The sequence below is a fragment of the Tachypleus tridentatus genome, chromosome 10 (assembly GCF_004210375.1).
Source record: "Tachypleus tridentatus isolate NWPU-2018 chromosome 10, ASM421037v1, whole genome shotgun sequence".
In the NCBI taxonomy this organism is placed as follows: domain Eukaryota; kingdom Metazoa; phylum Arthropoda; class Merostomata; order Xiphosura; family Limulidae; genus Tachypleus; species Tachypleus tridentatus.
The window spans coordinates 187,611,223-187,636,341 of record NC_134834.1 but is presented as its reverse complement, the minus strand read 5'-3'; the positions used below and the strand labels follow the sequence as shown (position 1 = coordinate 187,636,341).

At 29.9% G+C, this 25,119-nt stretch overlaps 1 protein-coding gene across 1 annotated transcript in view; it reads right to left on the bottom strand.

The window, feature by feature from the left end:
- Positions 1–379: 379 nt before the first annotated feature.
- FBXO11 (F-box protein 11) overlaps positions 380–25,119 on the bottom strand; it is a 37,634-nt gene continuing 12,894 nt past the window's right edge. The window contains exons 3-20 of the mRNA XM_076465813.1: positions 24,961–25,105; positions 21,965–22,094; positions 20,275–20,355; positions 19,511–19,634; positions 18,015–18,121; positions 14,400–14,511; positions 13,671–13,777; positions 11,898–12,035; positions 11,181–11,398; positions 10,801–10,886; positions 8,692–8,786; positions 8,361–8,483; positions 8,016–8,101; positions 5,766–5,986; positions 4,915–5,133; positions 4,065–4,173; positions 2,965–3,063; positions 380–2,696 (exon numbers count right to left, since the gene is read on the bottom strand). Coding sequence (XP_076321928.1) covers positions 2,567–2,696; positions 2,965–3,063; positions 4,065–4,173; positions 4,915–5,133; positions 5,766–5,986; positions 8,016–8,101; positions 8,361–8,483; positions 8,692–8,786; positions 10,801–10,886; positions 11,181–11,398; positions 11,898–12,035; positions 13,671–13,777; positions 14,400–14,511; positions 18,015–18,121; positions 19,511–19,634; positions 20,275–20,355; positions 21,965–22,094; positions 24,961–25,105 — 2,330 coding nt within the window. The 3' untranslated portion in view covers positions 380–2,566. The remainder of the gene's footprint in view (positions 2,697–2,964; positions 3,064–4,064; positions 4,174–4,914; positions 5,134–5,765; positions 5,987–8,015; positions 8,102–8,360; positions 8,484–8,691; positions 8,787–10,800; positions 10,887–11,180; positions 11,399–11,897; positions 12,036–13,670; positions 13,778–14,399; positions 14,512–18,014; positions 18,122–19,510; positions 19,635–20,274; positions 20,356–21,964; positions 22,095–24,960; positions 25,106–25,119) is intronic.

Below are 25,119 nucleotides of genomic sequence, written 5' to 3'. Positions count from 1 at the left end.
TTTTATGAATCTTACTCAATTTACTTTTTACAAGATGTTTGACGCAGATAGCTTAGCTGTGTTGTGCCATAAAACACCAAAAGCAACCAACCAACCGTGTTCCCTATAAGTTCAGCTTATATAGTATTTACATTAGAAATAACTTTAGACACTTTTAAAAGCAGCATAATACGTGGTGAGTGTATGAAATAAACAATTACAATAAAGTTTAAATGTTTAAGTCCCCACTCACTATTCAATGCTAAGCTAAACTCTGACAAGTTCACACGAGTTTTTACGAGTGAGATGCTCAAAGACATGTTTATATACAATTGTGTGAGATTTGGGTAAAAGTTTAACATGCTGGTTTTAATAAAGAATGACACAAGTAGCTCACGAATACAGAAAGCAGGTATATATGTATATTTCAACAGAAAGGTGAATAATATATTACAAAGACATATCCACATGGATGTAAAAGATGCTTGTAATCACATTCCATTAAGCATCACCTTCCCCAAAACCACTGTATGTGACATACCACATGATAAACTACAATCTAAGACTATGGATGTATCGTACCGGTTACTGACTATAACTGTACAAGAAAAACACGCACACACTATCCTTTAATTTAAAAACTAAAATTTCCCAGTAGAACAGATAAGGCTGTTGGAAGCTAACCTTTCTGCCATGCTAGGCTACCACATACAGATATCTAACCTACATGACCGTGCAGCTAGTAAATGGCAGTGCTAAGGCACTGTGCAAGCAAAATATTACAAACACACAAACATGTTCACTGCTATGTACAATAATTATTAAAGTAATACACAAGTGCTCCCCAACTATCAATACCAACACTTTAAAAAAAATACCTGATTAGGATCATTTTAAACAGCTTACTTATCCTAATTCATAAACTTGTTCATTTTTTAATGTTTAAAATGCTCTCTGATAACCATCTGAACTTGCAGAAATATCTAACTCTCAACATACCTTTGCCCAATGAAATTTGTTCCCCATAACTATTACACATCATTTTATAATTAACATAAGGCTTATATATATATATATATATATACATATGCAGTAGTAATTTTGGTTTCAAAATAGAAAACATGATTACATATCCAGACACAATCCCCATAAATTTTATATTTATATTCATGTGAAAAATTAAACGCAAATCGTAAGGTTCTTTTTTTCTTCTTTTTTTAAATTTTCTACTAAAAATAAGTAAACGTAATCGGGAAAGTGACATAATGTTAACATCACCACATGTTAACTTAATTAACTGTATTGTTTTTTAACAGATGAGAAGGAAAACAATTTCAGAAGATTCAAATCACAGGTGTTTTGGCACTTGAAAAAGAGAAAAGCAGATAAACACTACATATTACCATTTCACTTAATAAGTTCTATTTTCATTGTACAGATAAAATAAAATTTGTGTTAAAAATACAATTGTGTCATTTCAGGGAAACATATTTCATCTATTTCCATTAAACAACAACTCATGTTTTCACTTCTAAACATAAATTAACAAAAACGACGTAATTAGATCTGAAAATTGAATTAAAAAAAAACCCCAACAAAAACGGGTGTTTTTGTTGTATCTTATAATAACATTAAATGTCTACGTGATGTAAAACCTTTGACGTAAGAAATGCCACTATTAACAAAATTAATTTTTTGTAATTGCTACATAATTACGCACATACAATAAAGAAATTCTTCCTTAATTTGTAAACACAGACTTTTATTACAAGTATGCCGTCAGAACTGAGGATCCTGCAATATTTAATAATCACCTAACTTTTCTCCTAAACATAAGTTTTTACTTTGTAAAGGCAAGTAGACTCCTATGTACATGACAGCATAATGTAATGTTGCTTTTTTACCTTAAATATGACAGGTGGAAGAAAAAAAAAGTGTTGATAGAACAGTCACCGAGAGTGCTTTGCAGTAGTAGCAGAAGCAATGCTCACTGATATCCCAACACAGTGAAGAATAGCTTTCAGACATAATCTATGTACAGGAAAAATTTCATTAGATAACCAGATTTAATTGTTGAAGAGTTCCTTCTTGCACTCATTGGTGATGTTTTAAAGGGCTCTAAGACTGAAAATAATGCAGTTCTGATATATACGTATGTACACTTCTGATGAGATAGGAATATTGGTATTATTATAGTACAACTGAATGAAGTATTTCAGCAGTACCTTCTCAAAACAACTTGTGCCTGGTAGTAGGCTAATGTTGATCAGGACCCTTGACGTAAATAATGTATCACCTTACAGTACAACTGGAAAAACTGTCTAGATATTGCAACTGTGAGTGGAACAGCTCTGAGAAAGGTGAAAACAAAAACAGGAGATTCGCTCCTTTGCTTGATGGTCATATTACTGCAGGAGATCTTTGATTACGGTGAGATTCAAGCGTAGTCTTGAGGAGTATTGTGGCGATTCTTGCAAACCAAAGTCTGACTAGAAACTGTGACATGGGACCTCTTAACTGCTCCAACAGTTTCTTCATCTTTTAAATGCTGTGGAAGAAGTGGCCAAGCGTAATGCACAAACAAATGTTAATTGACCATCAAAGTGTGGGATTCCATCGGAGCAGCTGAGTCGTACAAAGTGTCTGTGTCTTGAGTGGGTTCACCTTGTAATTGGCACTGATTACTTAAAGTGCCTGCTCCACAGTCACAAAAAAATCTAAAAAAAATACAAGAAACCAGGATAGATGACTAAACTGAAAAAAAAATATTTTAATCGTAAGGCATAAGGGTTTTTTTTTGTTACATCTTAAGTTTGATAACACAAAAAAAATGCATCTTTCAGATCACATTCTTAAACCATACAATTCAATACACACAAATTGCTCATGTAGTTATACTGTTTGATAGTAATTACTACACATGTGAGGAAAATCTAAAGATGCAGATTAAATAAAACAATTTTAGAAAAACAACAAAACTTGTACCTATCATGTCGAATGAATTCCACGTCGTGCCTGGCATGACAGGTCTTTATACAATTCACACAGATGGCATTTCTTTCTGTGGTGTTGCAGGTACGACATCTAAATGAAAGTAAATGAAAACGTGTTTGAATTAAAAAGCTAAAAATAATGTATTAAAGTGCACTGAATTATGGGGTTTATGTGCACTACTGACAGCACTATAAAAAACTGTTCAAATACATGGCAGAAAGTGTACTTAACTCTTGAACAAGTGTTGTTCTACAAGACATGAGAAGAAAAACTTGATGAAAGAATAATAAAAATTGAACTGACATGGCTAACTGTGCAATGTTTTGAGTAGACACCTTTTGTGAAGAAGACCACATTAGAGCAGAATTAGGCTTTTTCAGGTGAATTCCAGTGTAAGTTTATTCTCTCCTTATCAGTAAAAATGTAAATACGCATACCAGCTATTCTGAGATATATTTTTATTTCAAGAGGGTTTCTCGTCATCAAGAAGTTTTCATTTAAATGTATCAATTTATTCTAGCTTCTATACAAGTGTATGATAATCACCTACTCAGTGATTTAATAAAATGATCCTAAAATTTATATATTTTACAGTTTCTCGTATAACTAACAACATTTAACAACCACAGAGCTATAGATACTGACTGTTCAATCCTTTAGACAAACAACATGCCACTCTAGTGTACTTTTTTCATTTTTATAAACATTTTTAGCTGCACCAAAGCAATTCAACACCCCCATCCATTTGTTGTTTTTTTTACAGTTCTGAATTCAGGAAGTTAAACCCATTCAACTGATACATTGAATGATGCCCAAGGCCTTACTGATTAATTTATTCTAATCCTGACCAAAATAATTTCAAGTACAGCTTCTAAAAGTTATTTTGTTTTCAGCTATTTTACAGTAGAAGCAAAACCTTTCATATCACACACCCTTCATGAATTGTCAAACGAGCATCACTAGAAACGATTTAAGATTTTTGATAAAAACATGAAATACACATTCTTAAAAAATGGAAAGTCTAAGACAAAATAAATCCATATTGACATAATTATTTATTGAGTTTCCAATAGGAAAGAAGTTCTACAAACCTATAAAAGTCATGCATAGGAAAACTAGTATAGCTGGAAATCTTATACAAGCACTGTCCACCAGTGACTGCTTTCTCTACAGCATTATGGTTGTCAAAAATCTTGTTTCCTATAAAAACAAAAATAATCAGACAACCATGAAAATACTGTTAATATTTATTAACAATATTGAAGCAAAAACATTTCTTCAATGACCTTTGGGTGAAAAAGATTCCAGTAAAACTGTTTTAACAAAGTATATTTGTTTTTTCACTATCATATATACTTCCATTACTAACTTTCTGCATCAAAGCAATGATATCCAAAGGTACCCGTGCCTCATGTTCTGAATGTTATACTTACAATTCATGTAATGAATTTTTACAATAAGACCAAAACTTTCTGTATTACACACACTTGTACAAACTTTGAAAGAAAAAAAATTCTGAACCAATTATCCATAGTATTCAAATGTGATAGAAATACATACTGTTAGAACATTGGGAAGTGTCAAAGAAAAAACCATAATGGTAAGTAATTTTTGAGCAAGGATTCTTTCTTGTGTTTGCCTTGGTTTAATGTCATATTTTCACATTGGCCTTTGCATTAACAGCATACAACTAAATATAGTTATTCATATTGAAGTAACTAAATGTAATGAATTTACAGAACCACAACTATTCCACGATCCCCAGTAACTGCAACGCACAGACCTAGGTCTTTATATTATGGGAAATACGTGAAACATTAGCGATGCTACAGTTTATTGTTTTTGATACACTCCCATAAACATGTGTTTTGAATAGCCCTGTAACAAAATAGATAGGAGAAATATACATCTTTTTTATTACATCCAAGATGTCTATCTTACCTTTCAAGATAGGCTGCACACCGCTGGCCAAACAAAGGCCACCAAATCTGTTATTAAAAATCTGGTTGTATTCTAAAGTGGCTGTTGCATTGTTGGTAATTTCTACACCTGCTGCCAAACCATCAAAAATTCGATTTCTTTTGAGCACAGGATGACTTTGAGTGCTAATAAGCACGCCAGCCTGGGCATTTCGAAATATGTCATTGTCTTCAAGGACGCCTGGTGGGAAAATGTAGGGCAGCAAAAAATTTAAATAATTCACTAAATCATGAGTATAGTAATACAAAATTTGTTAATCCAGCTAAAATTCTATTACACATACTTTTGACATAGCAAACATTGAATGAGTGTTCTAACATAAATCTTAAGATTAAAGAAAGGATGATGCCAAACAGTTTCAAGATAGGTACTTCGTCCTGGAATTTTTTCAAAACATTTGTAACAGCACAAGTCATGTAACATATAATGTGTTGAGCCGTTACTATCAAACACTAGGATAATTTGAAGTCAGTCATACATTTACCACCTTTCAACCTAACAGCTACACCAACTGAATGTTTTAAGTAAAAATTAGGCTAAAGCTGTATATGGAAAAATAATTTGAAATTACATATTGCAATGAAAATATCAGCTGATTAACTTAGTAGATAATTTTTGTTTGATCAAATGATATTGTTGGAATATTGTAATGCTGAAAAAAAAACAACTTAATTTTGAACAAGAACACAGTTTCCTTTACATTTGTTTGAAATGTAATTTTTATCAGAGACAATAAATTTCCAACTATTTAACTTTAAAGATGTGACAAAACCTAATAAGAGACTCAAAACTTTGGCAGTACTTGAACTTACCTTTACCTCCATTGAAAATACAAACACCGCCATCCCGGCCATCATATATTTTATTTTTTCGGAGAGTGGGATTACTGTCAGTTTTAATCCACACACCAGCCATGGCATTATCAAAAATTTCATTTTGTTCTAGGATCCCTAGACCACCATTATACACCAGAACCCCACCATTCTGTCCTCCCCAGATTTTGTTCCTTCGTATAATTGGGTTACTACCAGTTCTAGATGAAGTCATAATGAATTTAAAAAAAAGTCAATAATGAATCTGTAATGAAAAATATTATGAAACACGCAAAAGGTTTCACCTAGAAAATTTAAAGCTTTACCATGTGATATGATTGGCAAAAAATTACTTTTTTAAACAATAAAAGTAAACACACTAGCAAACAAACAAGTAATTCACACATTTTGATAGACACTATGTAAAAAATGTTGGCATTTACTAATGTATTTTCTAAAAAAAAGGAAATCAACCAATGATTGGACGACTTTATAAAAAGTAGGTTATTTTATGTATTAGCTTCGTAACTCTACAACATTTAAAAAAGTTTTAATAAAAATAGTGATTGTGTGCATTAGCAATTGTTTTTGAAAAACTGAAACATGTTTATAGTTTGAGTAGATGCAGAATTACTAAGTTCTGCTCTTACACAATCAGTTTTTTTTAAAACCAGACTTTTCTGAATCTCTAATAACTGCTCACGCTCACTTCTGATAGCTATCGAGAACATATGTATTGTAATAACAATATGTTATATTTGGATGCTTGCTTATGTACTGCAAACATTCATGGATATTACTTTAAGACTGAAGATGGCAGACAGGTCATTAACATTCTCTCTATAATAAATCATTTTTTCAAAATTTAAGAACAGTGTAGCCATAGCAGGTACAAGCTTCAATTCAATACTACTTCCATCAACTTGATCATTAATTAAGTAAAACAATGATTTCTTTATCTGTAAAAGACATCAGCTTAAAAAAAATGCTTTGACAACCAATTCCTTAGGTATGAAAGGAAAAAAACCTCAATACACATATCAAGTTTCTTACAGTGTAATGTGTTAATACACATATCAAGTTTCTTACAGTGTAATGTGTTAATATACATATCAAGTTTCTTACAGTGTAATGTGTTAATACACATAAAGTTTCTTACAGTGTAATGTGTTAATACACATATCAAGTTTCTTACAGTGTTATGTGTTAATACACATAAAGTTTCTTACAGTGTTATGTGTTAATACACATATCAAGTTTCTTACAGTGTAATGTGTTAATACACATATCAAGTTTCTTACAGTGTTATGTGTTAATACACATATCAAGTTTCTTACAGTGTAATGTGTTAATACACATATCAAGTTTCTTACAGTGTTATGTGTTAATACACATATCAAGTTTCTTACAGTGTTGTGTTAATACACATATCAAGTTTCTTACAGTGTAACGTGTTAATTCACATATCAAGTTTCTTACAGTGTAATGTGTTAATACACATATCAAGTTTCTTACAGTGTTAATGTGTTAATACACATATCAAGTTTCTTACAGTGTAATGTGTTAATTCACATATCAAGTTTCTTACAGTGTAATGTGTTAATACACATATCAAGTTTCTTGCAGTGTTAATGTAAAAATACATTGAATGTGGGTGTATGTATAACATCAAGCTTCTCTATAAGTTCACTACTTGTTATTCTTGAAGACATTTAATAGAAAAACCCTCATGTCCTGTGATTATTAAGTGTCAACAAATGAAACCGACTCTCAGTTTTAGAGAGCAAACACATTTGTGAATGTCTGGCAAACCATGTGATATTCCAAACACGAAAGTCAATTGGACCACATTCTTCACAAACAATCAATTACAACTACCATTTTATATTTAACTTTAACAAATTTTTCTACTACAGTTAACTTGTACATACAATTGCTAATTTTGGTTTTGTTAAAATTAAAAGCTTTATATTCTTGAGATAATTTATTACAAAACCAGAGATACTAGTTCCCACTGTATCAATCATCTTATGGAAAGGGTTACATAGCTCTTTTATCGCCTTTGATTATTATATTTTTCAGATACAACTCAAAACAAATACTAATCTCTAGCTACAAGAGACTCGACAGAAAATACAAAATCAGATTTTATAGAAGTAACACCCGAAAACAGATTTTGTTTGTAGAGTAAACCTTTAAAACTGTTTTAAATATTAAAAAAAAAAAAATCAAAATAATAGTTCTGCTCACCTGATCTGGACCCCTGAATATAGGTGATTATAAATGTCATTGTCTTCGAGACGACCGTGTCCGTTGTCATAGAAGTACACCCCAACCTGTTAAAAGACATCTTTCATGAGTATCTTCATTCTTATCATCACAAATGTCTATTGTAACACATTAAACATTGTTCTTCAGCTGTTACAAATAAGCTAGTATAAGAAAATAAGTAAATACTCTGTAACAAACTTTAAGAGTAAGAGTGTAAATTTACAAGCAGACAAACAAAAACTTTACATCAGAGGTAAGGAAAACTTACAGATATTTATAATTAATTAACTATCAAAGATCAGTTAATTTTTAGTTTTTCCCTACCTGTTTACCACTGTGAATACGGTTACGACGAAGGACTGGAGTACTGCCTGTAGTGATCCACACTCCTGCCAACGTGTTAGCGTAAACTTCATTTTCTTCAATCAAACCTTGTCCTTTTTCATGCTGTAAAAATGTTATTTTAATATTTCTAAATTTAAAACAAATGTTAAAACTAAGAACTGACATATAACACTAAAATAAGGTACTTAATATGATGTAGGTGATCAGCCAATCAAAGCATTTCCTTCTACTTGTTTCGTGATCCGATTGTGTATGCACTACCACTTAACTACAAGTTGATATGAGAGACAGAATTGGTACTTGGTCTTACCACGTAGATTCCACCATGTTGGCCATGATGGATCTTGTTGTACCTGACAATTGGATCACTGTTGGTGCGGATTTGAATGCCTGCAAGTGCATTACCTGAAATGAAAAGCAATCTTTTAGTTTTATAAATAATACATTTGAACATAGCCGAGAATATGGAAATTTAAAACATTGCACATATTTCGCATTAATAGTAAGAACATATAAGTAGAAACACTTTTGTCAGAAATAACAAAACAAATTCAAAACTTTGTTTTGAAAGCTCACTATATTATCACTCTTAAATAACCTTATTACTGTAACATTAACAATACAGAGATGGATATTCCTAGGACATGGGTCAAAAGCCATGTCACATCATTTGTAGACTTACATTAATAATTTTATTGAACTACTATTTTATGAATGAATGTCAATAAGTTTGTTATCAAACTGTAGATTATAATTCAAATATTAGTATTATGTGTCAGTTAATTTATCAAACTGTAGATTATAATTCAAATATTAGTATTATGTGTCAGTTAATTTATCAAACTGTAGATTATAATTCAAATATTAGTATTATGTGTCAGTTAATTTCTTAATTTAAAAGTAAATATTTTTTAAAAATCCTGAATATTGATATTCACGTGTCATGTGGCAGGTTGAAGGCAGCATTGGATCAAATTAGACTTCTGTGATGTTCAAATACAAAGTATATAGTTATTTTTTTATAAATTAGAAATTCAAATTACTGATGGCAAACAGAATATAAGACATGAGGCTCCGTCTTTGTTGAAATATCACTACTGTTATTGAATCAATTACACTACTGCTTCACCCACATCTTTCCACTTTCTAACATACACCTACTTCTGTCTGTGACAAGTGAATAACCAACTGAAAGCTCAGAATGTCCTCCACATAATTTTTTAAGCCTCTACAAAGTACTTACATGGGAAACCCTTTCTTTTGCAGTTAGATTTCAAGTGGTAAAAACAAAACTAGAAAAAAAACACATTTTGTACAGCCAGCTACGTTACTAATCTTGATAAATTATAGTGGAATTCGGTGATACTGAGATAATAATTTATGATTTCTGGTTATTTCAGAATGAACTTACAAAATTATTTTGTTTTATATTCTTCACATGTAAATTACAATAAACATGCACAAAGTTCATAACTCAAAGAAGTAACTGTTTTCTATACTGTAACATATATTATAATGTTCTATGTCTTAAAAAAAATAAGTTTCAGAACTTACCTGTATATAACATATATACATATATAATGTAATATAACTGAAACATGACTGTGCCACAAGTAATCAACTTTTGTAATGTTTGTCAGTCACTGCCAAACGGTCAGTAAAATTAAAATACATTTTTTACACCTGTATAATGTTATAAGATTGAGGCTAAACATATGTGGTTTCATATTATAATTTCCAATAACTCTAAAATGAAAAAGGGATCATTTATATCTATTTCCTTTTTTTTTTTAATGGTGGTTACAAGTTTGGTTGAATCAACCAAAACCATACAAAGATACAAAAGTGAAAATAACAGATAAAATATGATACTTTTTCTATTAAAAAAAAAGTTTGATACTTATGATACGAAATTGGACAATTTCTGATGCAAGAATATAATTTTAATCTCCAAATTAAAATTACTTTACAAGTTAGATAGTAAACAATCAAAAAGAAAAATGCACGAACAAGAAAACTGAATAAATTGTCTACATTTTCAAGTGTACATTTCTCAACATCAGGGCCAGAGACACATAATTTACTAAGAAGCCTCACTCTCTTAGATGTTAAGCAATAGTTTTAGACTATCAAGTTTTGCATGCATTCTGACATGTTAAGAAGTTTAATTAGTTTAACATCCTATAAACGTTATAACTTTCCCACTGAAGCCCTGAAAACAAAACAACGTGGTTTTATGGTGGCCAATGGTGCAAAATAAATATAATAAATTATTTCACTCAACGTTTCATCACTTTTAAAGTGTATATTTAAATACAGGTAGGATAGTACCATTTTACACTAAATATATCAAATATAAATCTTTTTGAAATATTAATGTTCAATTAAATTTATTGACAGTCAGCCAATAACAGCTTACCATGGATATTATTGTGTTCTATAAGGCCTCTTCCTTCACCAAATATGTAAACCCCTCCTTGAAGCCCATTATATATTTCATTGCGCCTGAAAAATATACACAGTTCTTAGTATGTCATGAAAAGAATATCCTATACAACTAAAAAGATTTTATATTTCTAGTTCCATTATCTTACTTGTACATCAATACTTTTGTATACTTATAATGTTATATAAATTTCAACTCTACATTCATTTCATCTGTTGCTCGTGGCTACAAGATTTTGCTCTTGGATCATGTGTCAGTTATACATGGTTAAAGTTGTTATATGAGCCATATGAATATGGTTTACATTTCATATATTTGTAAATTGTAACTTTACAGCAGATATTAAATCTCACCTAATTGTTGGATTACTGTGGGAGGTGATCCAAACTCCAGCAAAATTATTGGAGTGTATTTTGTTTTCGATAAATTGACCCCTTCCGTTCTCGTGAACGTAAATGCCTCCTGTTTGACCGTGATGAATCTCACACCTGACAACTGTTGGATTGGCCCCGGCTTTAACCTCAAATCCAGCAATCCTATTGTTGTGAATGTCATTGGCTTCAAAATAACCCTAAGAAAAAAAGATGAAATGTTTGGTTTTGGATAACCATTTCTTTTTCTCTTTTACAACTATATTCACATATTATTTTACTTACAATCAGCAGTTTGATTTCTAGGCTATTACTCTACAGGAAGTACATTATTAATACTATTTTTATTTAATGCATTTCCTGGATATCTACCCCCCCCCTTTATGACTTTAATCCCAAGTTTCCAGCCACTTGGCTGGTATTTTTTAAAACAAATTTTAACCCCCAGGTGGCTGAGTCCAGTCAGCAACCATACTACAGGATAAGCACTTTCACTGACATTATTTCAATGTAACTTGCTTATATTTAATATCATTATTTGTGAGTCGAGTGCCATAACCACCATGTCATGCTAAGCTCATTTCTTGGATATCACTGATGTATTTAAAAGCAGAAATTTTGCAAAGACAATAAAACAATTAATGGACATACATATAACAAATACATGTTTAAGTATGTGGAACAAAAAATGTTACTTACCAGTCCATTATCAAATGTAAAAACTCCAACATCTCGACCGTGATGGATGTGATTTCTTCTCATGATAGGGTTGGCATGGTTTTTAACCCACACACCTGCTAGAGCATTGTGACTAATTTCATTCTCTTCATAAATCCCCTGTTAGAAAAATAAAATACTCTATTAATAAATGTTGATTTTCAAACACACTTAAACTTTAAATATTTAATAACATTATTTCAATATAACTTGCTAATATTTAATAACATTATTTCAACATAACTTGCTAATATTTAATAACATTATTTCAACATAACTTGCTAATATTTAATAACATTATTTCAACATAACTTGCTAATATTTAATAACATTATTTCAATATAACTTGCTAATATTTAATAACATTATTTCAACGTAACTTGCTAATATTTAATAACATTATTTCAATATAACTTGCTAATATTTAATAACATTATTTCAACATAACTTGCTAATATTTAATAACATTATTTCAACATAACTTGCTAATATTTAATAACATTATTTCAACGTAACTTGCTAATATTTAATAACATTATTTCAACGTAACTTGCTAATATTTAATAACATTATTTCAAAGTAACTTGCTAATATTTAATAACATTATTTCAATATAACTTGCTAATATTTAATAACATTATTTCAAAGTAACTTGCTAATATTTAATAAAATCATTTCAAAGTACCTGAGAGTGAGTTTTTTATAATCATGTTCCATGGTTTTTAAAAATATTCAAATACAAAAAGAATCACTAAAGCCATAAATAAATGACAAAACAAAATGCACCATTTTACTCTGGAAGCCAAATCAGCAATGTATGAAACTTTCGAGTGTATTATGAGGTTGACAAATAACCAATTCTGCACTGAGATGGGGCAGAATAGTTATAGGGTGTTCATAATTTAAATTCCAAGACTCACTATGGTTCTCCTCATATATGAAATGAATATTTCACACTAGCCATGAAAATGTAGCACACTTGGTACGGAAAAATAAATAAATTATTTCTACATTTATATCATCCCTGAAAGCAACTTGAAATTATGTCAAGAAAGATAAAAACGTACAGTAAATGTGAATTAATAGCTAGGAGAGGAAGGAAAATACAGGAAATTGAAACAAACATTTACTACATTCAAAGCAGCTAAGGTGACCTTAACTATGAACATAAGTACAAAACACTATATTTTTAGCTAAAGCAATAAACTGTACATGCACAAAAAAAAGAATATAAAATTTAAAGAAACTATTCTGAAAAACTAAAATTGTCACATTAGGCTTAGCAACCTAAAAAATCTGAAATGTTTGTTTTTGTCTGTTATATTATTTAAGATACCAGTAACATTCTATTTAAAACAACAGTAGATAACTTCTTGTAGCTTAAAAATTCCTTTAAAATACCATTAAAACAAAAAAATGGGGTTGTGAACCACTGATAAAAAAAAAGTTCGAGTTAAATACTTGAAAGTTTGCCAGCATACTATAAATTGACTCGTTCTGATCTTATTTGCTAATAATACTTCTGCTACAAATGTTGGCATATTTAACAACTCTAAACTCATAAGATTCATATTTTCCAAGCAGGATATGAAGAAAGTTGATAATGAATTTTTTTTTCAACAAAATAAATATTTATTACAACTAGCAGGCAAAAAAGAGTGACTTGAAACTGTGGGTGTATTCAGACATGGTCGTAGGTTCAATAGTTACAGCAAGATCTGACTTGCATCTAAATCATTAATATTTTATACTAACCTGAGCATAATCAGTGATATAAAGGCCAACATTTTCACAATCACTGATATCACAGTGCCTGATGACAGGTTCTGCTCCACAACCACTGACACATATTGCTGCACCTACTGTCATTCAAGAAAATGAACTGGACAACATTAGAATTACATTACAAATTTCAATTTTATCTTAAATAACAACCTTAAATAAAAATATTTTTTCAATCAAAGATGTCAAATTATCATATGCTAGAAATGGTTAAAATTTAAATATTCGAGTAAGACAGGTAACAGAACTTGAGAAAACTGCAACATGCTAGGAACTATGACAGAAACTGCTTGCTATATAGATCAAACACCATTTCATTAATACAGAATCATTTTAAAGTTAACTATGTATACACAAATTATCCAGTTTTCTGACACACATCAGTTACACTGTTAAAATACCACATAAAAAAAACAAAGATTTAATATATATTTTATATTTAAAATCAGCTGAAAAAATATGTGGTTGTGATGAATGTTGACTAAACTGTGAAAATGCAAATAACCAATTAAAAAATGATTTAACAGGACTCAATGTGAAAGACATGAGATTTTTTTTTACCAAAAATTGGATGAACAACTGATAACAGCCATAATGTCTACTTTATAAAAATTATATGATAAGAAGTGAGAACACTGCCTAAACTTTAGAATAGACCTGAAGACACAGCCTGCTTTGTATAGCAGCAAGAGGTGGACTTACCCACTGATGTACTACGAATGATACAATGGTCTACTGTGGGCGAGCAATTTCCTGAGATATGTAGACAGTAATGTTTATGATGTTGTACTGATGATTTCATATCAGGCTTGAGCTGTAACATAACCAATTAATTAAGATAACAAGAATTAATCTATTAAAATACCTTCCATTTTATGTCTTTTAACTTTAATTTTTGTTTATTTGTGTTAACAGATGTTGCTTGGCCACCTGTTGCAACATTAACCTGGTACTAATAAACGTTATCACAAGTCACAATTTTAATGCTAGCATAAACTGAAAAGTATTTTTATTCTCAGACAAGACTGATCAAAAGAGTTCTGAAAATTATCACTCAGATACGAACAGGATCAGTTTTATCGAAGTTTGTTAAAACAGTTTGGTATAAGCTATTTCACAGTTGTAATACCTTAGTTACTGATATATGATTTCATACAAAAATCCATCAAGTTTTATAGGATTCAGTTAATGGCAAACAGATGGTTGTAGAACTCAAAAGCCTTGATCAGTCCCAAGGGCTTGTCAAATGTTTGAAACAAAGGGGAATTAACATTCATTCATTATTATTTACTGGCATACAGTCCGTCAACAATAATGGGGCAAGTACCACCAACCCCCACTCCATAGTATACCTTAACCTCACATGTCATAGCTAACGCAAATAAATAAATTTTACAAAATCAAGCCGGACCAACAAAAGGGAGAAAAGGAGTCATATAAAACACTCAAATGTTAGTAAATTCTCTTGTGAGTCAATCAAAACTAAGATAATTCATTAAATGATAAATTTTATGCACTTTGTTCTAGGCTAGATGATCCCACACTACATTTTTATTTTTGACTTTATACCAACACTCACTACACTTATAAGGTTTCACAGCAACCTTACACTTACATTACTAAAATTACAATGTGCAGACAGTATCAAACTTTTCTTTCTGAAATAATGTATTTTGGCATTTATGACTCCTATTTCAAAAAATCAAGCATGACATTATAAGCCACACACTGGATTTTATACAATTTAGATTATATATTGTTGGCATTCATTTATTATTCATTATATATTATTAACATTAATTTATCATATAGTAAATCCCTTTGTGTGGACTAGGTCAATTTAACTGAGCATGTGACCTGTTTTTAATATTTTTAAAGTCTTTATAGATTTAATACTTCTAATGTTCAATATAACGTGTATATATATCCTCACAAAATTTGACAGTCTTTCAGTTACAACATAAATCTTTCATATGTAAAAAATCATATTCTTTAGTAAAGTATTTTTAATAAACTAAAATAAAGATTTGTCAATGAATATATACATATATTGAGTACCTGTTTTGAATAGTCCATGTGTACAGTAATTTTCATGTCAAGATTAAAAATACTTTTATTTAACAAATTTAAAATTTCCCTTGTGTAATTCCTAAAACTTACCATATTTCCAATGCCTTTTCTGTAAAACTACATTTTATATGTTATTTTCTCTACCCCCACTCTATATGTAAGCAGTCAATTTGACCAACATTGTAACCACAAAAATAAAATCTAAATAACTTTATGTTATCCTTTTTTTCTATAACGACTTGAAATTATTACATGAAACTAAATTCATTTATTCTAAGTAGCTTTAAACTTGTAACATCTATTAATGGTTAAATTTTAGTTTCATTCTCCTTTGAACTGAGTCTAACTACTATCTGCACCATTAGAAGTTATAAATTACTTGGGACACTTGCAGTTCACATTACACTATCACAAATTGCATTACCTACAAGCTACTATGAGCTGCTCTCATGCATATCTTGTGAAACATATTATTATTTATTTTACCTAATCTAATCTTAACTAATCTGAAAAAAAAAAATTCCTATTTTTACATTTTAGTTACTTTTATAATAAATATAGAATAAATGTTAAAAATAAGAAATAAAATACTTATCTAATCTTCTTTCTTGCTATCAATTGTCAATGACATTTAACCTCTACTTTTGTTTCAAACTAATGGTAGTAATGCACTATTTAATTTTTAAAGGATATAAATTAACAAGAAGCAAAATGTAGACAATTTCCTCTTAACGCTCAAAGTTGTTTTGGTTTTCTAACTAAGCAACAAGAGACACTACAGAATCATTGGAGCTAGCCATTATATTTCCCATGGGAATAAAGCTTGTAGTCCAAGTGAAATTGATGATTATCTGTCCAAAACACAGCACTATACATCATTTAACAGATTAAAAACCTTGACTTTCAATTGGTTATAGGTACTACATAATTAAATGTAAAAGAAAAGTATTAGCAAACCCTGGAAAAGAGGATTTGACAGGTAAGTGTGACAAGAAGGGTGTGATTTTCTATCTCATAGCTCTGTAACCAAACAAAATCAAAGACTACAAAGATTATGATCCAACTGAGCAATGAGAATTTTACAGTGTATAACTTGCAAGTAATTTACGAGTGGTTAATAAAATATAGATGCCTAGAGAAAATGTACCAAGAGTCACACCCAGGGAAATTCACGATTTTTTAATATTGCCTTGCACAATTAACAACTTAACACTTATATCCTATTAAAATATAGATTATTAGCTGAGATGTTATGCTATACTAATTTGTATAACATAAACAAATTATAGTTTAATAAAACTTTGTGTCACATGCAATAAAAGGTACCTGTAACAATAGCATAAATAATACTAATTTATTATTCACATCTGATAACAATGTTTAACCATTAATGACTATTTATCTCCAATCCCTCAAGTACAATCATCAAACAGACATACATGCTAGCATACACTGGTAACATGATTTTTATCACACCTTTTTCTTAAGTATACTATAGAGATAATAAATGTATACAATAGTAAAAGTCTGATTTTTTTTCATACACAGAATGAATCCCATCCTTTCTGTTTCAAATACATGACTGTATAACCACTTATAGAAGTGTTTTTTTATGTTTGTTTATTTGAGAGTAGACACCTTAATCTATCTGCTCTGTCCACCACAGAGAATCAAACCCCAGATTTCAGCATTTCAAGTCTATAAACTTACCTCTGACTTGCTTGGGAACCTAAAAATGTTCTACAGTTATACTTTACCACACAGACTAGACACAGAAGTATTGAGAAGCACATACATCATTAAATGTATGACAGTTCTGTGAAGTTCATGTGGCTTAAGTTGTTGTGTCGGACTAAAAAAAACTGATAAATGGGTTGATGTTGAAACACAATTAAGTTCCTAACAAAGCTATGAATACTTCTTTCCTGTCAAATAATGTCACATTCTGATTAATTATGAATTTCAAAATCAATAAACACTAAGATTAAATGCAAATCCCTTTTAGAATCAAACATTATACAAATTTTTAGTAAATTGACCAAAATATCAAAAAAAAAATTACTTGGAAATCTGCCAAAAATTTCAACTTATGATGCTAAGAGTTATACTTAATATTAAACAGTAATTCAAGCCACCATGAAAGACTTGTCATATAAGAGTGAAGTTTCAAACATTTTAAAGTGTATAATAAGCTTCTTTCTTTAAATTTTATCTGAAGACAAACCGAGTTAATAAAAAATAACACACCTTAAGCGTAACGAACCCCAAGAATGCTTCTCTGGCACCTTTCGTGAACATAACAGTAGACTCACACTCTCTTTCCAAGATAACATTTTCTGCAACATTTCCTGGAGCTGAAAACAGAAACCATTTCCAATGATTATGCTTACAAATTAAGTTAATACATTTATTCAGAAAACTGTTTTTTTCATAAAGGTTTTCCACAAAAGTGTAAAATTTTCATCTGAAAATTAATACAACTAGAAATATACAAAAAAACAAATAAAAACACTGAAATGTCGACATGTTTTTAATCCACATAGATATAATTCATTAATATCAAATTTCAAAATTATAGGATAACCATAAACCAACAACTTTTTACACAAAGATGGTTGGTAGAAATTATGGATTACAACGTATTTTTCTGATTTTTATACTATTATTTACAAACAATTTTACTGTATCCTTTCTAAATAACTTTTCCCAGGAATAAAAGAATGATCCAGGTTTATAGTAAATTCAAATTAACAGTTCACACTATGACGTATTTTATTTTTTTTCCTACAAATTTACTTCCTTTAAATATGGACACAACATATTTACCTTTACAAGTTCTTCTATTACTTATCAAGTGAAGTAACACACCTGATATAAGGTCACACAGAAGTTTGGGCCTAGTTCATGAAAGTTGAGCAATATTTTTAATTGAAGTCAAGATATTAGAAACTGTTAATAAAGACTGATGTGTATAGATTTCAGAAAGAAATTCCCTTAAACTTGTACAGTTTTCTGCAATGTTTTATTACTTTATGACACATTCCATGGATGTTGTTCCTTGTTCCTGTAACAGACTTCCACAGTCTTGTTACCCACTGTTTTGCTACTAATTATTTGTGGACATTGTAATTATTACCTTGATATGATCTGAACCATTTCCAAAATCTTTTATTTAGTTTTATGTCCAATACTTTACTTATACATGTAAAATATATCATATCATAAAAACATTATACCAATACTTAATTCATTTGAATATAGATAGTTCAAAATATAAACATAATTATAATAAAATTACACTGATATGCTGTCCTGCAATAATAAAGATAATAAAATAAAATTATGCCAAGATATGCTGTCCTACAATAATAAAGATAATAAAAATAAAATTATGCCAAGATATGCTGTCCTACAATAATAAAGATAATAAAAATAAAATTACACAAGATATGCTGTCCCATAATAATGATAATAAAAATAAAATTACACTGAGATATGCTGTCCTATAATAAAGATAACAAAAATAAAATTACACAAGATATGCTGTCCTATAATAATGATAATAAAAATAAAATTACACAAGATATGCTGTCCTATAATAATAATGACAATAAAAATAAAATTACACAAGATATGCTGTCCTATAATAATAATGACAATAAAAATAAAATTACACTAAGATATGTTGTTCTAACATAGTAAAGATATTAATAACAAAATTATACCAAGAAATTCTGTCCTACCTGCCCCAATCAATGTCACATTGGAGTAAATGACATAGTCTCCTTTATAAACACCACAATGGATGAATATCAAAGAATTCTCATATTCTTCAGACTCTAAAGCATGCTCGATAGTGTCAAAATACTGTCAACAAAAACAAAAGTAAATGTAAGACATTAATGTTAATAATTCCAACAGCAAAACTACCTAATTACAATCACGAAAACATTCAATAACAATTAACTTAATTTATTTTTCCTTCTATATTTTTAGTAATGTTTAGTATTACTTATAAATGAATTGCATTTATAATTATTTTACAGGATGTTTATACACACAGTCTTATATGATGTCTTCATATGAAACATTACAACATTTTGTTAGTTGATAAAAAATCTATAGCTAACATTAAAAATTCCAAAACAAAGGCCAACCATTTCCAATCTTGACTGGTTTATGTATCTACTTCATAACAGTTTGCCAACTTTAAGTAATTTGTCTTGAGCATAAAACGTAGTAACTTGTAGAAGACAAAGGTTATATAAAAAATAACTCCAATTTCAAATTAAAAATAGAAAACTTCTGAGGAATATGGAAGGAAACATCTGCAACACATGCAAGTTTTATAAGAAACATTAGTGACATCTAATGCTTTGCCAGCTGCCAGTGTTTAAACTAACTTATAATCAACATCCTTTTAGCTCTGACAGATCTCTCAAGTACTTACATAAATTTAATTTCAAGATAATATTTGTTGACAGAAAACAGTTTATCTAAAACTCACAATTATATTTCTTCCACTATATCGGTCTGGATTGTTTTCTACAAGATCCTGGTATCCTGGGCGAACATGTATGCCTCGATACTGAAATAAATAAATAAAATAGCTTTTTAGACTTTCAAACTTTAAATAAATTTGACTTTAATAAGAAGGTAAGATTTTCTGTTAACTGTTAGCAAAACTCGCCAAATTTTTATCCTGAGTTTACAACCGGCCAAACTCTAAGTATGGCATGGAACTTTCAGACCCATACAGATTAATTTTATTTTCATAAGATAACAGTTGTGCTAATGTAATTCTAGTTCATTCACTATAGTTTATTCTGATAAATTCAGATGGTAACATCGAGTATTAGATTTCACACCAATGACGTGACTTCTCTATATCCAGATAAAATTTTCAACTTCAATACTAATTCTGAATTAACTCTTGACAATGAAACTTCAAATCAAATTTATCACTACTAGTGATTACTAAGTTGAAAAACATTGGCCTTATATAAAGAGTTAAGTTACTAATAGATATATCTGATATCAATTTAAACATAGTATATAATATAATATATATATTATATACAGTGAGAGAAGTCAAAACATACATTTTGGAATTCTTTCAATCAGTTCTTGTAATTTATCACCTGTGTGTGTGTGTGTGTGTGTATCCTTTAGATATAAATTTTTGTTACCAGATAAATAAAATTATTGTATAAGATAACACTATAGCATTAGTTTTATTATTGTACAAGATAACACTTAAACACTAATTTTATTATTGTATAACACTTTTAAGCACTAATGTTTAGAAACAAATCAGCACAATTACCATTAACATCCCCAGCCACCACAAGTGTGTGCAGTGGTATCATGAGAAACAACTTTAGCATTCATATGTTTATTTCATGGTCCATTTCTGACCATTCAATGGAGCAATGAGACAACAGGCAGACCTAGGACTACAGGATCATACTTCAACACTTTCAAGGATAAATATTTGTAGAAAGATTGTTCAATGATGTAGACCCAAAGAACAGAACAGTTTGAAGACTGAAACCTTCAAGTCATCACAGAAGTGTAAGAACTCTCATAGAAAGAGCATTTATATTAGCCATGGGTCAAGTATCTCTAACCCAAACCAATCTTAAGCAATAGCCTCACCTGAAAAGTGTAGCTGGACATATCTCCTAGAAGTATTAACAGAACAATAAGCAAAGAACTGGAGTTAATGAAGTCTTACCTAAAGTTCATACACTTACATGCACACCAAGACTGATCTTACTGACTTTCACAAAAGCTAGTTACAAGCAGAAACTATGGTGTTAAGAAACAGTGCATAATTACAACCATCTGCTAAGCAAGATCAATAAAAGAAGTAACCCCATGAGAACTAAAACATAAGATGCAGCTAACATTAGTGTTTATCTTACAGAATATAATGTAACAGTATTGTGAATAGAAGACTCTTTTGTTTCCCATGAATATTTTCACCAAGTGAATAATATGACAGCTCAGGAAAAGAAGAAAGGGCTCATCTGAAAATTTTACATGTTCATTCAAATTCTCCAAAATCCAAAAGTAAAATTTTTTGGGGTCATTGCTAAAGATCAGAAACAATTCCACAGATCAAAATGAAAGTTCTGTTCAACCATTATTGTTTTCTGGTAAAATGATCAGATGTACAAAAAACAACAACTCACCAACTGTCTAAAACTCTCTTTCCATGGGTTTTCATTTTCTGTTTCATCAAGCTGTACAAATGCATATTTGCAAGGTCCCATATTGTACAGTGGAAGGTCATATTCATACACACTCTGGTAAAGGTTTTTCCTAATTATAGGAGAGAAGAAAATATATATTATATACATATACATGACTATTTAAAATGAAAATATATTGCAATCACAGAAATGTTTTTTGAAACAAAGATAAATTGAAAAATCAATACAGAAATAAAAAAAACATTATCATTCAGTATATTAACAATAAAAACTTCTAAGTGTCACTACTGTATAAATCAAATAGTAAAGAAATATGAACTCTCAAATAAATGCATTTTTAATTTATGTTTTGTTTCTAATACTATCAATTTATCTGATAAAATCTTCTTTGGCATATATTTTATTGACTCTTTCTACAGTTCTATAGAGATTTCTTTCAAATGTCAAAGGTTCAAGATTTTGGTAAGTGTCCAAAACAAATGCTGCATCACAGACAGCAAAAAGTATGAACTGTCTAAAAAATACAATTATTAAAAAAATGTCTCATTTGAGACATTAGAAAGTGTTGCAAAATTTTGGAAGAACAAATGACTCTTAACAACAATACATTTACTGATTTTTGTAAACACTAACAAGAGATTAATCTTTTCGTGGCAGGTCACAGGCCACATCCTTGCATTTGTTGACTTGCATTCAAAAGTTTTATTGAACTACTATTACATGTATATAAATTTATGTCAATGAGTTTGTAATCAAACTGTAATTCAAACTTTAATATTACATATGAATTAATTTAAAATTAAATATTAAAAGAATACACCTAAATACAGATTTTAGTGAGTTGTGTGGTATGAATACAGCACTGGTTAAAATTAGACATTTGTGATATCAAAATATTAAGTCTATACTTTGTACAAATTAGGAACTAAAACTACTATTATTAACAAGCTAGAATATAAAATAAGAACCCCAACCCTCTTTATTTTGCTGAGATATGGCCTCATTCACCTCTTTCCATTTTTAGAAACAGTCCATTATATACTTTAACTTCAATATATGGCACTTGAATAGCCAATCAACAGCTCACAATGTCCCCTAGTACTTTTCTCAGTCATTTTAATCTGTATATATAAAATCTAAAAAACATTTTGTTTGATATCTTCCACGTGTGAACTTTTAAAAGGCTTAGCAACCTATGTCCAGCAGTACCAGAGTTCAATGGTTTTAGCGAGAAGAGATAACTGTTTGGTTTGCTTCTTGATTTATTGTTCTATATTTTAAGAAAAACAAGCTTAATAACTTACTGATAAATAGTAATAATCTATATATATATATATACACTCATATATAATTTAAATGTTACTGTATAATAAAAAATACCAGTCCACTAAAACACAGCCCAGACCAGATCAGTTTTATATTATTGGACATGGTAATATGTGTACATATGCACTGTGTCAATGCAAGTTACGTAATGTTAGCTAGGCATGAATAGAAAATCAATTTAATAAAAAATAAATATATAATGCTATGAGACTTAAGCTACTTAGCCAAAACCTTTGTATTTCTGTTATAATACATAGGTTATAATATATGATTCTAACACAAACAAAAAAATTACATTTTTTTCCCCTATGATGGTTATGAGATTGGTCAGTTGACAGACCTCAATATAGAGAATAACAAAGTCTCACTGAAAACAAACTTTTGAAATGAATTTAGGAGAGAACACAAATAATATTTGAGATTTTTGGGAGGAATAATAGTTTTTTTAATCATAACATTAAATCTTTTCACAATCATATTCGATTTTTTCACAAATGAATTTTTAGTAAAAATACTTTTCTAAAAATTCTAATTTTTTGAGTACAAAAAAAAAATTGTACTCTTCACTAAAAGTCTGACAAATGTTGTGAACTAATACTATATCAAAAAGTTATAGGGTAAATACGTAATGTGAGCAAATGTAAATATAAACTCATGTATACAGTGGAACGCCGTTAAGCCACAGTATTTGGGGGTCAACCTGCTTAACCGCGGCTTAAACCTTTGTGACTGAAAAGCCGAAGTCGCCAACAGCTCCGCCGAGGAGCCTCATCCGAGCTATTGAGTGATCATTATATCGGATTATCGAATTAAAAATAATACTTTAATTATTGATCACTTTTTTCACGGATTTACCGCGGATTAACTTTAATGTATGGAGAGGTGTGATTCGGTAACAATGGCGGCCTCCATAAAGCTGACATAGAGAGCGGATAAGGTAGATTAACGGTCGATTTCTATTGTAATATATTTTATTTATTTCCCAAATTAAAGCAAATCCTTTTTAAATATCCCCTTGAAGTTATAAAGCCAGGATTAAATTCGTAAGCAGCGCTTTTACGTTCTTAAATTAGTGGTGAGCCGCAATAATCCTCGCTCACGTCGTTCACAAGACTTGCTACAGCGGCTTAAGCGATTTCGCAGTTTGCTGTGAAAGAGCTAATAAAAACTAACCTGAGATCCAGGATTTATTACCATTTATCTTAGATCAACACATCTGCACTCACAACATCAACAAAAAACTTTTCTTAAGAATCCCCAAACATGACTTCTTACTTGTGTATCAATTCACATAAGATTCTTCATTATAAATTAATTATTACAAAAAACTCCACAAGCAAATAAATAATTACTATTCAAGTCACTGTCTTCATATCCATTACAGAAATAATGATAAACTAAGGAAACATTTAGTTGGTGAAGAATTCTTTCAGGAACAACTTGCCAAGAATTTAAAGAGAATCTTTTCTAGTGTAAAACCAATGAGTTTAAACAAATACAATAAATCACCATCTTCCAAACTTTCAAGACAGTTCTGTTCATATAAAGATCTTTGTGTATAGTGCTTCATCTACTAACCATGTCTTTAAAGTTACATAAAATTCTACATTTCTGGTGCAAATATATAAAAAAGATGTTAATACACTTACCAGAGTTCTGTGTCGTTACTGATAGTGTGGAAACGTTTACAGACCTGGGCAACTCGACACAGGTCTTGTTCCAACAGATATGAGAATATATTTAACACTAACTCATCAGGTATTTCATACAAGAGATAATGTGCTGCATCCACTTCTGACAAAAGAGGA